The sequence below is a fragment of the Pavona decussata genome, unplaced genomic scaffold, assembly GCF_977016875.1.
Source record: "Pavona decussata unplaced genomic scaffold, jaPavDecu1.1 SCAFFOLD_51, whole genome shotgun sequence".
Taxonomy (NCBI): Eukaryota; Metazoa; Cnidaria; class Anthozoa; order Scleractinia; family Agariciidae; genus Pavona; species Pavona decussata.
Genome location: NW_028145473.1, coordinates 1,604,859 through 1,621,039, shown reverse-complemented (window position 1 = coordinate 1,621,039; position 16,181 = coordinate 1,604,859). Strand labels below are relative to the sequence as shown.

At 38.8% G+C, this 16,181-nt stretch overlaps 1 protein-coding gene across 3 annotated transcripts in view; it reads right to left on the bottom strand.

Moving 5' to 3' along the window:
• The window catches only part of LOC146481017 (uncharacterized), a 59,410-nt gene that overhangs the window by 1,365 nt on the left and 41,864 nt on the right, over window positions 1–16,181 (bottom strand). For all 3 annotated transcript variants that reach the window (XM_085108712.1, XM_085108714.1, XM_085108713.1), the window contains exons 28-33: window positions 10,588–10,662; window positions 9,934–10,005; window positions 8,421–8,629; window positions 6,742–6,867; window positions 3,902–5,464; window positions 1,184–1,740 (exon numbers count right to left, since the gene is read on the bottom strand). In XM_085108712.1, the coding sequence (XP_084964838.1) occupies window positions 1,190–1,740; window positions 3,902–5,464; window positions 6,742–6,867; window positions 8,421–8,629; window positions 9,934–10,005; window positions 10,588–10,662 (2,596 nt within the window). In that variant the 3' untranslated portion in view covers window positions 1,184–1,189. The remainder of the gene's footprint in view (window positions 1–1,183; window positions 1,741–3,901; window positions 5,465–6,741; window positions 6,868–8,420; window positions 8,630–9,933; window positions 10,006–10,587; window positions 10,663–16,181) is intronic.

Below are 16,181 nucleotides of genomic sequence, written 5' to 3'. Positions count from 1 at the left end.
ATTCTGAGTTTTGGGCTCTTCAGTTAATTGTTAGTGTTGTGAAAATCACCAAGAAAAATATAAAGAAGAGCCAGTCAATTTTATTTGCTAGGATGGCAACCTATCTTAATAAGAACGTCTTGTTAAGGTAAACCTGCTGCCTTTAAATTACAGGTTTGAATATTTGCACTTAGTTTATTTCTTTAGATGTAAGTTAGGCCAAAGCTTAGTAAGTATTTTTGTTTTAGACAGAGGTGTTCTCACCGCTCTCTGTGTCGTCGATATTTAAATACCCAAACGGATAAAACTAATACGTTTCGTAACTCTTTCTTTAATAGAATTGCAATTATGTGGAACTGTATACTTGACAATATAATAACCTCAGCTGCCAGTTCGCGAATTCGTTTAAATGTATTTTTTCATCTGCGCTTAAAAACTGTTTCTGAAGGCGACAATATAAGATCATACAAACTTATCTGTCTTAAGTGTCATTATACTAATATCTTTTCTGTTTGCTCTTGTTAGGTAATATTTTGGCTCATTTGACTGATCTTTGTAGTTTATTTACTAGATATTAAGTTGTACTTATTGTATTTCTTCTACTTGTTTTTGAACTAGGGTGGGTAAGGTCTTTTTTATTGGGGTGGGTTGGTGCGAGAATCTTATAAGGGGCTGCAGGTCCTATTATAATTCTTCCACCTGCCTTATCACAATGTTTGAATTACCTAAATAAAACATCTGGACCAGTGGCATTCATATTTCGTTCCTTATAGAAAATAACCAAATTGTCGTTCATGGGCGTATATCACCTGCAATTATTAACCAACGGCCTTTTAGCTGTCAGTATTCCAACACCAAGTTTGTAGTTTCAATTTCCAGAATTACTTTTTGAAACCGTGTCTCCAAATTCTTTGCGCTCGTATATAGCCAGTTTCAGTAAAAAAAAAAAACAAAAAACAACAACAACAACAACAACAAAAACCCAACAAACAATGCGATTTTCATTTGCTTTTACTTGCTTATTGTAAAGTCAATGTTTGCATCGAAAATCTTGAAAATCGCTTATCCTCCATACGTTTTCACGTAAATAACTAAATTTGTTTCAATTTAAAGGATACATTTTATTGGTGTAAAAATCAGTCCTTCATGTCTCTTACGCATTTTTCAAGCTCAGTCTTAATACAGGTTTGTGCATTATACTTACTGGGAACTACAGGCGTGTTTCCTCCACTGGCTCTTCGTCACCAACATCGGCAAGAAACACATGAACTGTTAGTTCTGTTTGTGTCCCTTGATGACACTTTTGGATACTGCACCCCCCTGGGATTTGACCAGCTCCTCCCCGTACCTCCACGACGTCAGCTTGACCCTCTTCACCAGATTTAAGAGTGACATTAATAGCCCTAAAGTCTTTCACGGCTCTGGCGTTAGTGGTCAATTCCGTCTCTCTAGTTTTTAGCTGAAGGTTGTTACCGTTGCCTTCTTCCACCTCTTTTGAATCCCCATTGTCTTGTTCATGTTGTTCGCGTTGTTCAAGTACGACATCAATCGCTCCGCTCTCTTGCACAGCACCAGCAATAGTGGTCATTTCCATTTGCCCGGTGTCAAGCTGAGTGTTGAAGACGTTCGTGTCAGCCAAACCGCTAATGTTCCCTGGTATATCGATGAGGGGAAGAATCAAGGAGATACAACAAGTAAAGGAGCAATGTGGATTTTTACGCCATTCTTTGAGGTATCCATATACGTGTACAGCATACTGAACTAAGAACAAACAAACAGCAAAATGGATTTAAAAAATACTGCAAAGAATATCTGAGAGAATAACCAAAGTAAAGTTAAATTTGATTGGAGAACTTTACACCGGTTGACATAATCTCCTTTTTGTTAAAAGAGAGATAACTTACCTTTGATAAAAATGATCAATAAAATAGCAAACGACTAAATAATATTGATTTTTCTCGAGTATACCTGTGTCATTTACTGATTAAATACATCGTTTCCATTTATACACCAGGCTTAAAATATTCCATTTTGGTCATCTATCCTCAAGTTGAAAATTAAGGAAAATCAGCTATACCCTTTTAACCGGGGACGTTCTTTGAGGTGAATTGGTGTTTTGTAGGTATTATGAATCTCTGGTGAAAAACATTGCGTACATGTTTAGGTGCTTTCAATTCAAAGCAGCACATTGATGATTGCATTGCCTTCAGAACTGGATTATTTAGAGCTGCTACCTGAAATTTTGTCATGTTTGAAATGAGAGAAAACCACTGTACTTTTATATTTTTCATTCCTCGCGCTTTTCTTCGAGCAATACATCAAATTATTTAAGCAGCTAAAAAAAAAACGTATCTTGAAAAGTAAAATAAATTTAAGTGAGCTATGAATCACAGAATTAAAGTAAAAAACCACAAGTGATTAAAATATATATCCATCCCATCCCAATGTATCTCAATGTCCTGCAGTAAAGTTTCAGTGAACTAACTAACGTGTACGTTAAGTCAATTGAAGCGATTCATATTGCAGAATAATAAGATTTTAACGTTTCTACAGTCACAATCATAGCTCTTGCTTCTTCTATTAAATCGTTGGCTCGCATATTACGTTTCACGTAAGAATTGATAGTTCGGTACTACACAGATTAACACTGGTTCAAGTAATTCATATTAAGTATCATTATCATTGCAGGCGGAAAGCTAAAGGTGCTTAGTGAGAGAGATTCTCGCTTGATGTAATGCTTGGATTTTGCAGGACGCAGTTTCCTTTGACTATTTTCAACATTAGCTGCCCCTTTATGCTTTAAGACGAGGTGGGAATGGAGAAGAAAAAGCTTTCAGTTTAAAGTTGTAATCTTTTTTTTTTATAACGCATGTCTGAAATTTATGCCACAAATAAATGCTTGACTTTTTTTCTATTTGTCCATTATATTATAAATAATCAAATAGAATCTTATGACTGCTAACTTAGATATAATGGCAGGAGATCTTAGCAAGCTCAATGAGCTTTTCTGTGAAGATCCCCTTATTAAAGCTTAGACTAATTACAGGGCGGATGGTGATTTATTATAATTCTAGATAGATTACTTCTAATACTTGCTTTGTCCTAAAACAAGACTAAAAACCTAATAACCTAAGATACTTTGATTTTGCACTTAAGCCTTTGCGCTTCTCTTAAAAGAATTATAACCTTGTAATGATTTCAATTCATTTGGTAAATTATTCCAAATCTGCGCCCACCTATATTTTATTGAAAATTTTCCATAATTTGTCTTTTTGTAATCAATATATACATTTGATGCTGAACGAGTATCATGACTATGTATATTCTTATTTTAAGTAAAGTAATTATTAAAATATTTTGGTAAATTATTGCTAAAGTATGAATACATAAAGAGTGCTATAAGATACATTTTTAACTCATATATGTTAAGAATTCTCAGAGATTGGAATAGAGCCTTGGATTCATCATGATATTTTGAAAAAGTCATTAACCGCACCAATTTTTTCTGTATGGTAATTATCGGTTTCAGCCTAGTTTGGTAAGTGCTTGTCTATATTATGCCACAATATGTTAGATATGGATACACCATAGTGTTATATATTGTCTTTAGTGTTTGGATAGATAACACATGTCTAGCCTCGGCCATGATCCCTGTCATTTTCGCTATTTTTGTTGAGATTTGGTCAATATGCTTTCTCCAAGAGAGTTCGTCATCTATATATAAACCAAGAAATTTTGTGTAATTAACCTTATCAATCCGTTGATCATTTATTTTAAATTCATGTGCATTACTCCGAAAGTAAACAATTGCATTGCCATTTGAATGCTGGCAAAAGTACTAATCAGAATACCAGTTATGTCAATTGATTGAACGATTAATAAATTAAATATTTAATTAATTAAGACAAAGACACAATCTTACCAACGAGTAGCCCTATCACCACAGAGTTTGCTCCAAGCACCATTATGTTGAATATAACGGAGTCAATGCCTGAGTCATCTTGGGCTGCGCTCTCGGCGGGTATTCTGCTAACTGCTCCAATGACCAAGTTCACAACTGTAACAGCGAGGGACGCCGACATAAGTCTGTTTTCGAAAACGTCTTGCAAGGGACGCATCCAACAGAAGAACGTTCCATACATCCCAGCAATGACCAATGCCAAGCCAATGTAGGACCTACTTTCTTGTCCCACAAGGATCAGGCCAGATGTGACAATCACTTTACGAGACATCTCAACGAATTCCCAATACCATGAGCGAGGCTTATAACTTCCAAAGAAAAAGTACAATGCTGTGAATAATTCCGTGGTCGATCTTCCATTCTGAGACGCCTTGGTTGTTTTTGTGTCTGACATTCCACGTCTTTGTCGCCAAACGACGACGAATGTAGCTGTAGGGAGGACCATTATGTAGGCGGTGGAAATGTATGCCAAGACAACTAACTGGTTGTACCTTGAAGTATGGCATTGTGTACTGTGATCTGCCCTCAGGTACTGTAAACATGATTCTTCTTCTTCTTTGTCATCATGGCAAAGTCTCCGGCAAGCAATTGGCAGCACAGTGGCCGTTTTGGAGCACGTGCTGAGGTATGTGACGTACAAGAAGAAAAACAAATTCCTGTACACAAGCTCTTTTGTCTGTGAAACTCTTTTGTACTTTTCATCGTCCTCCGCGTTTTTATCTGCCAAGATGAAAAGCTTTCGCACTCCGTATGCAATGCCTGAAACGATAATGGCAATGCCATTTATTGTCATAATTGCGACCAAGTTGCCAAAGCCATCCACGCGTAATCCCGGAAAAAGGCAGTGAATCGGAGCCATCTGAAGAATATTCAGTTGGAGTATTTCTGAGTACTTGCCGATGACTTGCAGGGAGTCTGGCCACTCTATGTACGAGAACACGTCCAGCAACCCATAGGTCACCTGATAAAATCCAACTGCAATCTTTAGTTTGCCTAAAATGACGTCTATCTGACTACGTTCTTTGTCTTTGTTCTTGCTTTTTTTGCTAACCCACACCGAGACTACCACAATCAGAGCGAAAATGACCGTGATAACTGACATCTGTCCCGCGATCCACGTCTTTGATGGACACTGTTCACATTTGTGCAATTGTTTATAATGGTTGAAGCTGCAAACATCACAAAGTGGACCTTCGTAGCCATTTTTACACTCGGAATCCAAACCACCTTTGCAGGACCTTTCCATTCGACACTTGTACTGAATTGGTATTGGATAAGGGTATTGTACATCATCTTGGCCTAATGCTGGTACAGGTTTCAAGATATTTTTTATGAACTCTTTGTAGCGGCGTTTGTGAGTCTCGTTTCTCCATTTCCACCAGTATCCAGATTTCAGTGTGGCGTAATCATCTTTGCATTCCAGTCCATCTCCACATTTTTTACATTCTTTGAACATATCAGTTCGATAAAATCCCTTCAGACATTGGCAAGCACGGTATCCAGCAAAGAAATCTGACTTTGTTCCTATTTTACAAAAATTAAAAATACTAAATTACTTTTAATGAACTAACTTGCCAAATAGAAAACGCATTTGTTTTATGGCTTTCAGCATACTTATTAGACGGCGAGCCTACAAGTTCTGTTTTAGCTGTGTTGCTTGTGTTTATCATTGGGAAGAAGAAAAGTAAACTTAGTTGTAGGCTACTTAATCGGAAAAGAGATCAAATCTTCGCTGTTTCAAAACAAAATGTTACCGAAATCAATCATTGTGGCTGTATAATTGGCGATTGGCAGTTAATAACAGATGAAACAGTCCATTCGATGATTGAATCATTCATTATGATTATCATTTCAATGCGGTGAATCGAAATGATGACATCCACCAAACGACTGGACTAAATCGTAAGTAGAAAGAAATTACAGAACAGACGAAGACATGGGCACGAAGGCGGCAGTAGTAGAGAACACAAGCTCTCTTACCAGTTGAAAAAGATGGAAAAACTGTGATTATAAGTCCAAGAACATAAACAGCTCTTTCGACATTAATAAGCCTCACAAAAATTGTATGGCTAACAAATTGGCTCAAGTGGGGTTTCAAGTGTCCATCTGAGGGTGTTAACTCGTTCTTCTATATACATAAATGATTTGTCTAACTGCATTCGCTATCCTAAAAGTTGCTAAAAGTTGATAAAAATATGTCAATTGTTGCCGCACGAGAAGGGGGTTGAGAAAATGAGGCGCAATCCTGTTTTTTTTTTTAAAAACTGACTTCGAGGTGTTTGGAAATAGGATGAAACGCTCTTTCGAGTGTCTCAAACCATTGAAGAAATTCCGTCCAAGCAAAACGTCACTAAATACGAATACAGAAAATCTGTATTACTATAAGAGTCGTCGTATACGCGACAGCCGTTATTAAACTCATCACGCTATCCAAAGCTCACTTAATAATGGTAACTGAACGGAGTGGAGCACGTGATTTCAAAATCGAACGAGCGCGCAACGTGGTTTTGATTTGAAATCACAAGTATGATTTCAGACCAAAATTGCACGACACGAAGTTCAATTACCATTTTATTACACCCATTTGGAAATCACTCGATTTTTTGTCTATATTAATATTTATTCATCCACTTTCATATTTCACATTTTAATTTTGATGGTCAAAACAAAGGATCGATGCGATTTAGAGCAAAAAAAATTAAGTGCTATTCATGAATAAATTGTACTGTTGAGAGCCAATCAGACTGCCAGTGATTTCGAAATGGGTGTAGTAATATTTGAAATGGGCCGCTCATAATTACCTAGTGGACAAGACTTGCAATCTGAAGTTTGCGTTCCGGGCGCTTTATCAAATGCAACAAACGAACCATTTGGACATTTCTTACAGCTCGTCCCCACGTAGGCAATTTCATCAGAATAAAAACCACCTGGGAAAAAATACAAAAGGTATTTGTAAAAGATGAATTCCAATTTTCGTTTCCGGTATCTGTTCCAGATACTTTGAAGGCCAACAAAAGAATATTAAAATGGCAGCCATTTTGGAATTAGGTTTATGGCAAACAGATGAAAATGGTAGATAAATAAAGTAACCGTCCGATAGAATACAGAAGTATTGCGGATATATTTACACTACTTCACTTCACACTTTAATAGAGCTAACAGTCTTTGCAGTCAGATAACTTGCCCTTTTTTGTTACAGGGTCCCTTTAGATCAATTTGCATTTTTCAAGTTTTTGCAGAGTACTTTAAGTTAAACCCAATCATTAATTTGTATTCTGTAATGACTGGAATACGTATACTGATTTAAGATAATTCGAAGAAGTTTTCTCTTTCATCGCCAAATAAAGTTTCTTGGAGTAAAAAAATGCAGGGGAGAATGAAAAGGAAATCCTATGCGTTTTTTTGACAATTTAATATATTGATAGCAAATCGGCAATTTCGTGGACTAAGATGTCCAAGCTTTCTGTCCGCTAGCTGTGAAGATGATTTCGTAGTGAAGTTTAAACCGTTTGGGAAAAAACGGTTCGTTTCAGTGAGATGCCTGTGCGGAAGGCCCTAAAAAAGTTCGGATTACATTGTGATGAAACTCGTATTTTCTTTACCAAAATGTTACCTCTTCGAAACTCGGAAGAGCCATGCTTTTTGTTTTTGGAGGAGCAAATATGTCGTTTAAAGGGCGAAATAAAGTCAATTAGCCCTTTCGGAAAGTCAACGTACTGAACAACTCGCAAATCTGGAGGAACTAAAACGTCCTGGACTTAAATTTTCAGCCTAAGAATCCAAATGGATGAAAGTGACAGTTTACATAAAAAATACCTTTTCGGCTAATAACGGCAATGCATGCCATTTGCTCTTAGCATAGGATTCGCTGATTAAGACTTTTTCTGCTTATATTTTCTCCTTCATTGACCCTGAACGTTCGCACCATTTTGCATCTTAATGGGCACTATCGCCAGAGACGTTGAACTTAATTCAGTCCACACTGAATTTGTGTATTCATTACATTTTTAATGTTAAAACAAACACCGCCAAACGTTTTAAAATGTCGTACAATTTATATGAAAACAATTTTGTTTGAAATTGATTTGGTCATGGGACAATTTTTATTTTCACGACAGAAAGATTTTGCTACGTACATTTTTCAAAATTGGTTTTTATTACGTTTTTGTGAACATTTTGAAATGTATGGCTGTTACTTATACATTTTTGCATCGTTTAGACACGTCTATTGGTTTGATGATTTTTGGGTACATTTTTACGGCTTCTGAGGTTTTGCAGGGGGTGGCGGCTCCAAGATGGCGGCTGTGAAGAATCAATAACGGAATTCGCTGGTCCCATTTTTTCTGGACGCAAAAATAACTTTGGACATACTATTCACCACGTAGTTCTCATTATCACTGCCCTAATCATCTTTGAGCTGCAAAGGTGACCAGGAACGCAAGAAAAAAAGAAGAAGAGAGTTTATCGAGAAATTTAATACCTGGAGGGCATGGTGTGCATCCAGCAGTTCCTGAAGAAGAATAGCTGGAAAATGTTCCAAAGGGACATGGCTGAAAGTAAGGAGTATCGTGAGATTCATGAGATTGTTGGAAGCCTGAGGCATACAGAGCAGAAGAAAGTCCTCGTGAATCCGTATGGGATATTTCTTTTGACAGTTGGACTGTTTCCTCCGTGGAGTCTCCAGCTTTCCTAGGAACGAGCATTTATTTCTGATTAAATTTTCAAACAAAATATGCTAATTGAATTTAAACCCTGGAAGGGGGAGGGAGGGGACTCCCTTATAGAAGTGACAGTGTTGATCGCCGGAAAATTTGAAAGGAACCCCCAATTCTGTTTTGAGGGTTTGTCCAAAAATTTACCCTTAAGAAGTACCAAAATCCGTTGTCTGACATTTACTTCCTCTCGTATTTTTCGGCTCAATATCCTAAAAGGTACCACCATACCTCTGACAAAAGTCATTTTTGAATTTAGCACCCGAAGGTGCACCAAACCACGAATTTTAACCCCGTTACTTTTGCATGGGTGTTCCCCCACCCCCCAGATTTGAACCTTTAAAATTTTAACAGACTAGCTCCCATATTGTATTATTGCTCACAGGTAGAGCATCCCAACTATAAGTCAAAAGCTTGTAGGTTCCACTCCTGTCAGGAGTAATTGGATTTTCTTCTTCCGGGAATGCCTATGTAGCTGAGGAGTAGAGCTAGGAGGCCACGAGTATTCGGGGTACCTCCCTTTAAGTCCAGGGTGATAGGGTGGGCCACAATTTGAATAATGTAATGCTCATTAATGACACTTCTTCTTCAGCGTATTGTATTAAGATATGAAGGGTAATATTCATTAATTATGAGACAGAGATGTTTTGTCTTCACTTAATTGAGGAAGCAATGCATAGAAGATGTTGTCTAAGTTAGATGACATCTCTGGAAGGATGAAAACCACTACTTGTTTCTTTTGTTGAGTGAGTTGCATTACTGGTTAACATTGTTTCAACTTTTCTCTGGTTTAAATTGCAGGTTACATGAAGGTTGATGACTTTTAAGACATAGATATGGCAATACTCCTCTAATTGGCCTTTGGATGCATCGGTGTCAGATGTCCTGGTAAGATTTAGTGTCTAAAACCCGCCAAAGCCAGCTTCAATTAGAGTTGTGAGCACGGTTTTCATAAAATTAGGTATATATGCGTCATAGGCAATTGACATCTTATTTCGAAAATAACATCTGCTAATATAAATGAGCAAAAAGCCATCCTCCTATTTAAGGAAGGTAAGATTATATTATGTTAATGGTCATTTACTTGTGTTACAAAAATAAATCTCAAACCATCAACCGGGATGTAAGCGCTCTAACTCGTTTATAATTAACGCTAGCTATAAGTAATTTGCCTGAAGAAAATTGCTTGTCACTTTTTTTTTTTGGAGGTGAAGGTCAGTTGGGAGATTACAATGTATAAAAGAAACAGAATTATACACCATTCGTCTTAACAGTACTCACAGCATTATCGTAGAGCCTTTTTTACCGTTCCAGTAATATTTCAGGACTGTTAGTGTTCTGTTCTTTATAAAGCTGACGAAAAAGGAAGGAGATGACCAATAAAAATACCAAGTGCAATCTGAGCATTCAATGATGTTGTTGAATCTTCTAAAATCACCGCATGAGGATATTGACTTTCTAAAACAAGTTAGAGTCTCCTTTAAGGGTTACTGTCACGAAATTCTCGTAAAACGTGAAAAGCCAAAAGATATTTTTTCATCAGTGAAAACCTACAAACAATGCAATGAACCAGTTTCGTATAAAAGTGGTTTATAATTGTGCTGAAGCTACTATTATTGTCTTTCGCTAGGGAAGACGCAGATAAATAGGGACTACAATTTGAAAACATTATCCTAATGTTTTCAAGTTTTGCCGTGGTGAGTGGGAAATATCTCCAGAAAACAACATTGGTTTGTTCTCCCTGGGGGAATTCCCTTGATATCTTCCTCCTTGGTTGCGCTGAAGAAACATTTCTTGCTTTAACAAAGGTATTGTGTCATAATTTAACCACAGTTTTGACAAGAAAGCAGGGAAATCGTCGTAGCAGTGCCACTTTTAGCAATAATTAAATGCCAAAAATAATTATCTATGCAATTGAAGAAAATGATACGTCACAGTTTAGAATCCAGGTCACTGAGACCAACGAAGTACTCAAGGGGCAATATCTTCAGCTTGGTCCGTAGCAGATATCTTCCAGAACAAGAAAGGGAAGGAGAATATAAGAATGAAAGTCAAAAAAGAGACAAGGTGGAAAATCTTATTTCTCTTATTATTATTCTTATTCTTATTATTCTTATTCTTATTATTATTATTATTATTATTATTATTATTATTATTATTATTATTATTATTATTTTATTGAGCAATTTTAACCACTGAGGCTAGGAATGAGTTAGAATCTCGCCGTCTCGATGCACTGTAAACTGAACGTTCGAACGATTCGATTCCTCCCGGACACGGCGTCATATGTGGGATGAGTTTGTTGTCAGTTCTCATCCTTGCTACGAGAGGTTTTTCTCCGGGTACTCCAGTTTTCTCTTCTCTTTAAAAAATGGAATTTCTGGCGTGTCAGTGCATACGCATTAGCCGGAAATGAAATATTTCTGCGGCATTAGAGCAGTGGGGACTGCAATCTCGTACCCAGAGTCCTCAGGCTTTTTGGTCAGCGGGGCGGCGCCAGGAGAGACTCTGGGATAATGGAAAAATGTCATTTTTTTGATTGGTCGTCTACATAACAATGGAAGACCGACAGGAAGTCCGTTGGTCATTTGCGGAAGTTAACCAAACCGGAAACCCCCCTACCAACTTTCCTTGTTTTGGAGGGAGATTTAAAATGTCAAACTCGGAGTTTTGTCATTTTTATGTATGTGTCACGGTTATTTTATTTTATTTTTTTCACACCAAAAATTAGAAACACTCCAATTCAAAGACAGGTTTTGAATTACAGTATGTGAAACAATTTCTAGCCGGCAAAACATCAGCCGTTTTATCGTAGGAAGTTTGCCACTACTGTCATACGACGGTAAATCACGGCAAAATGCAAACCGCTTAAACTGATTACTGTCGCTGTTGTGAAAAATTATTTTCGGAAAATATCATTATATCAGTCAGTTTGGGACAAAAAGCGGCAGGAGAACGAATTGGTGAAGCCGTTCGCAAGTGTGGAAACATCAAACGTAATAGAGAGGACATTGGTGTCGTTAACGTTCTGAATAATTCGAACATGTTATTTACTAGTGAAGGTTATCATTGAAAAATAGAGAAGTTCTTTAACAACTATAAATTTTGTTGTGGATAAAAATTTGGAGATGACTGATCTGTTGTGGAGTGGAGTCCATCTCAGGTTGCCGTTTCGATTAATTCCCTTTCGGTTTTGCCACAAGGGAAACGCTGAAGACATCTCCACGATGATCAAATAATGATCAGATAATGCTTGCACAGCCTTGTGCAGAAAGTGGCCACTTTCATCATAATTATATCCTTATCAAACACTCCACTTGTAATTGGCAAATTTACTGACATAATTATTTTGGTAGTGGATTGATTTTACTGAATAATTTGGTGAAAACAACCCCGTCTATCATTTCTTCATGTAATTATTATTGCTAGTAAATATTGGAAAGAAATTTGTGGTAGCCAGCAGGTTTAAGCATAAAAATTATACTTCTCAGTGAATCCTACCGTTTATTGTTATTTTGCACTGATAATCAAACAAAAGAAAAACTTTCAGACACTACAATACTAGCTTGCAAAAAAACTGCATTCAATATTTATTAAAGAGTGACAAGTCTATAAAATATATATGTTGAACACTCCAAGGATTCCAATGGGTCCTTTACTCCCTTCCCCTTCCCTGTTAAGGGGTAACTAATAAAATTATGTGTAACCATTATCTCATCAAGTATGTAGAATTTTTAAGTATAATTTGTTAACAAAACTGGTAATTATAGAGTGATTATAGATGAAACATGAAGTTTTACAGTCAATGCTTGTTAGACCCTCCCCCCCCCCACCCCCCCCAAAAAGAATTGCTATTCAATCTATCTTATGGGTTAAAGAAACGTCACTAGCCTTATTGTTTATTCTGCTAACCAGCTAAAAAGAAATTTGAAACATCTTTTTAGATATAGTTTTGTAACTGATGGTATGACAAATTTAAATGATTTTGAATTATTATTTTGAATGTGTATTTCTATTGTTCAAGACCTTTGATCAATGCAGCTGATAAGGCTTGGTCCAGTCCCACAAACATTATATGCAATATGCTGGATGACTTACATTGTGGTCTAATAGACAATCAGAGCCCAGGAAGGGCTTGAAATAAGAGTCACGTTTGGCAATTTTCAGTTTTAGTTCTTAGCTAACATTATTGTCAAGGGACCACAAATTCCCACAAACGCTGGATAATTTACACAGTTCAGCAAAGGTCTCACAACACTGTGCCAATCATTCAAGATATTGGGGAGTTTGACAATAGTAATCATCTGTCGTCAAAGCAAGAGCTGCAAGATCAGAGAAGAGATTATATTATACAATTCAGCAGAGTGTTGGTTGAGTATAATACTTCCCTTGCCTGAAGTCAATTAAACGTGTGATACCAAATCACATCACCATCCAGTTCCGCACAATTTTTCATTTGTCTTTTCCTAAATCGGGGGACACTAGCATCAACCATTTCATCTCAAAGGAAGATCACAGTCTCCAATACATAACCATAGACAATGCAATAGCGGGAATCCTTGGTCTAGGCAAAGGGTGTTTTCTCGCTAAAACTGACATTGAATCAGCCTTTCGGCTTATTCCCCTTAAGCCCTCGGATTACGAGCTCTTTGGTATGAGTTGGAACAACCACTACTATTACGACAGGGTCCTCCCATTCGGCCTCCGGAGTGCCCCCTTTATCTTCAATTTGCTTTCCGACGCCGTCGAGTGGATACTTTATAACAAATGTAGCATATCATTCATTTGCCATATCCTCGATGATTTTTTGATTATCGAGCCTGCTTCATCCTCTCCCCCCTACAGCCAAGCCTGCCAGCATAGGCTATCAAGTATGCAACTCACCTTCCGCAACCTTGGTATTCCCCTGGCTCCCGACAAAACCCAGGGCCCTTGCACCGCTCTCGAATTCATGGGAATTATTCTGGATACCTCAAAAATGGAAGCTCGCCTTCCCTCTGATAAGGTAGAGAGAATCCGGGCCTCATTGGCCTGCTTTCAAGGAAAGAAGTCCTGCTCTCTCAAAGAGCTACAATCCCTAATTGGTACATTAAACTTCGCCTGCAAAGTGGTACCCCCAGGACGGCCTTTCTTACAACGTATGATAGAACTTACCCGCAATGTGTCCCACCTCCATCATCATATCAAACTTAGCTCCGGGTTTTTTAAGGACCTTACCATGTGGCAGAATTTTATCTCTAATTGGAATGGGGCAAATTTTTTCTTACCCACCTTATGGGTTGACTCTGATTCCCTTCTGCTACATACCGATGCCTCTGGCTCTCTCGGTTTTGGTGGGATCTTTGGCTCCAAGTGGTTTCAGGGTGGCTGGCAAACAAAACAACAGTTGGGACAGCCCGGGATCAGCATTGCCTGGCAAGAACTATTTGCCCTGGTGGTCGCCTGCCACCTGTGGGGCAAAGCCTTTTCAAACCAACGGATCATTTTTTATTGTGACAATGAGTCAGTAGTTAACATTGTCAACTCCAAACGGTCTCGCATCCCAAGGGTTATGGACTTAGTTCGTCACCTGACCCTGCTTACACTCAAGTACAACTTCTACTTAAAGGTGCAGCATATTGAGGGAAAACGTAATGAAATTGCGGATTCCATCTCTCGTTTTCAGATGGCCCGTTTCCGACAGCTGGCCCCTTATGCAGACCCTGTCCCTTATCCAATACCCAAAGCTGTCTGGGAACTTTAACTACAGATGTCAACCATTACTTCGACCTCTCAATTGCTGCATCAACAAGACAGACCTATAGCTCAGGTGAAAAACGCTTCTTGGACTTTTGCGCCCTTTACAGACCCAACACAGGCCCAGCGATGCCCACCGACGAAGAAACCCTCATTCAGTATGCTGCATTCCTGGCCCGATCAATTAAGCATTCCTCCATTAAAAACTATCTTGCAGCTGTCCGGCACCTCCATATCAGAAACGGATATGAGCTTAAACTCAAGAAATGTCTGCGCCTTCAACTCATTTGTAGAGGCATTAAGCGCTCCCAAGGTTGTTCCACTCGCACTCGCTTACCCATTACCATAAGCCATCTTAAGCTGTTTCAATGTTTCCTGGCTATCCCAAAAACCGGCCAGTTTGATTCCATAATGTTTTGGGCTGCGATGACCCTAGCCTTTTTTGGTTTTCTTCGTCTTAGTGAACTCACATGCAACGGGGCATACTCTCAAGACATTCACCTGTCCCCATCTGACATTACATTTCTTCCAACTTGGGACGACCCTGTACATTTTTCGGTTCGAATAAAAGCCTCCAAGACCGACCCATTTCGCACCGGCCAAACCATTCTCATAGGGAAATCAGATCAGACTATTTGCCCCCTTCAGGCCATGCAAACTTACCTTTTAGTGCGGGGATCTTCTCCTGGGCCTCTCTTCCAACATTTTTCTGGTAACGCTCTGACTAGGGAAGCCTTAATAGCCGAAACAAGGCAACTTCTGGCCTTGTCGGGTTTAAACTCCCTGCACTATGCTGGGCACAGTTTTAGGATAGGCGCCGCCACCACTGCCGCTTCCGTAGGGCTCCCACCTTGGCTTATTAAGACCTTAGGTCGCTGGTCATCTGACTGTTATGAGCGCTATATCCAGTGTCCCACCCCCCTTTTATCCAGGGTATCCAGTCAACTTGTAAGGGATATCTACAACTAATGAGACAACAATAGGGCTTGTGGTTCGTCATGGGGAATACACTTTGTGTATTTGTGGGATGAAGTGCTCCCAATACAGGTCACACTTTTCCCCATGGACTCACAGTCTTAAAACATCCTGCCCCATTCACAACTGGTTACTACGGTAACCATGGAAATAGACTTGGATAGGATAGGACCTCGCTCTGAGGGGATTGTTGGCCCCATGGGGAGTGTCCCATAAGGACCTCGCTCATGGGGGATTATCGCTCTCTGGGAAGGATTACATGAAGTCCTCACTCATTGGGGGGCCCTCTGGGGAGATTGTTGGCTCGCTCAGGGGGGGGCCCTTTGGGGAGGATGTATCCTTGCTCAGTGGGGATTGCCCTCAGGGGGGGACTCGATACAGGCCTTGCCCACGGGGGTCTCGGCCCTCTGGGGAGGCAGGTTCCCAATTTAGTTTAGCCTGACCTGTATATAAGTTCTGCTGGAATGGAGTGCTTCCTCCCCTACCCCTTTATCCCACAATCTGTTGTTGTCTCACTTACTCTCATGGGTTGGGAACATTAATCAATTTATAATATAAACACAATTTCCCCAATCTTTCGACCCCTTCCCTGTGCTTCCTTCACTGCACCCGAAATTACAAGAGAACTCACATAAGGTAGTTTTAAATTATTTTACCTTGATTACATGTATACAAGAACAGACTAAGGAGATTATACGCACGGTATAGAAATTTACTGACTAAATGAAATATTATAGTCAGGTTATCAACAGTCTCTTAACAATCACATTATAACTAATTTACTGATGAGAGGTGGCATGATTACCACTCTCCATACA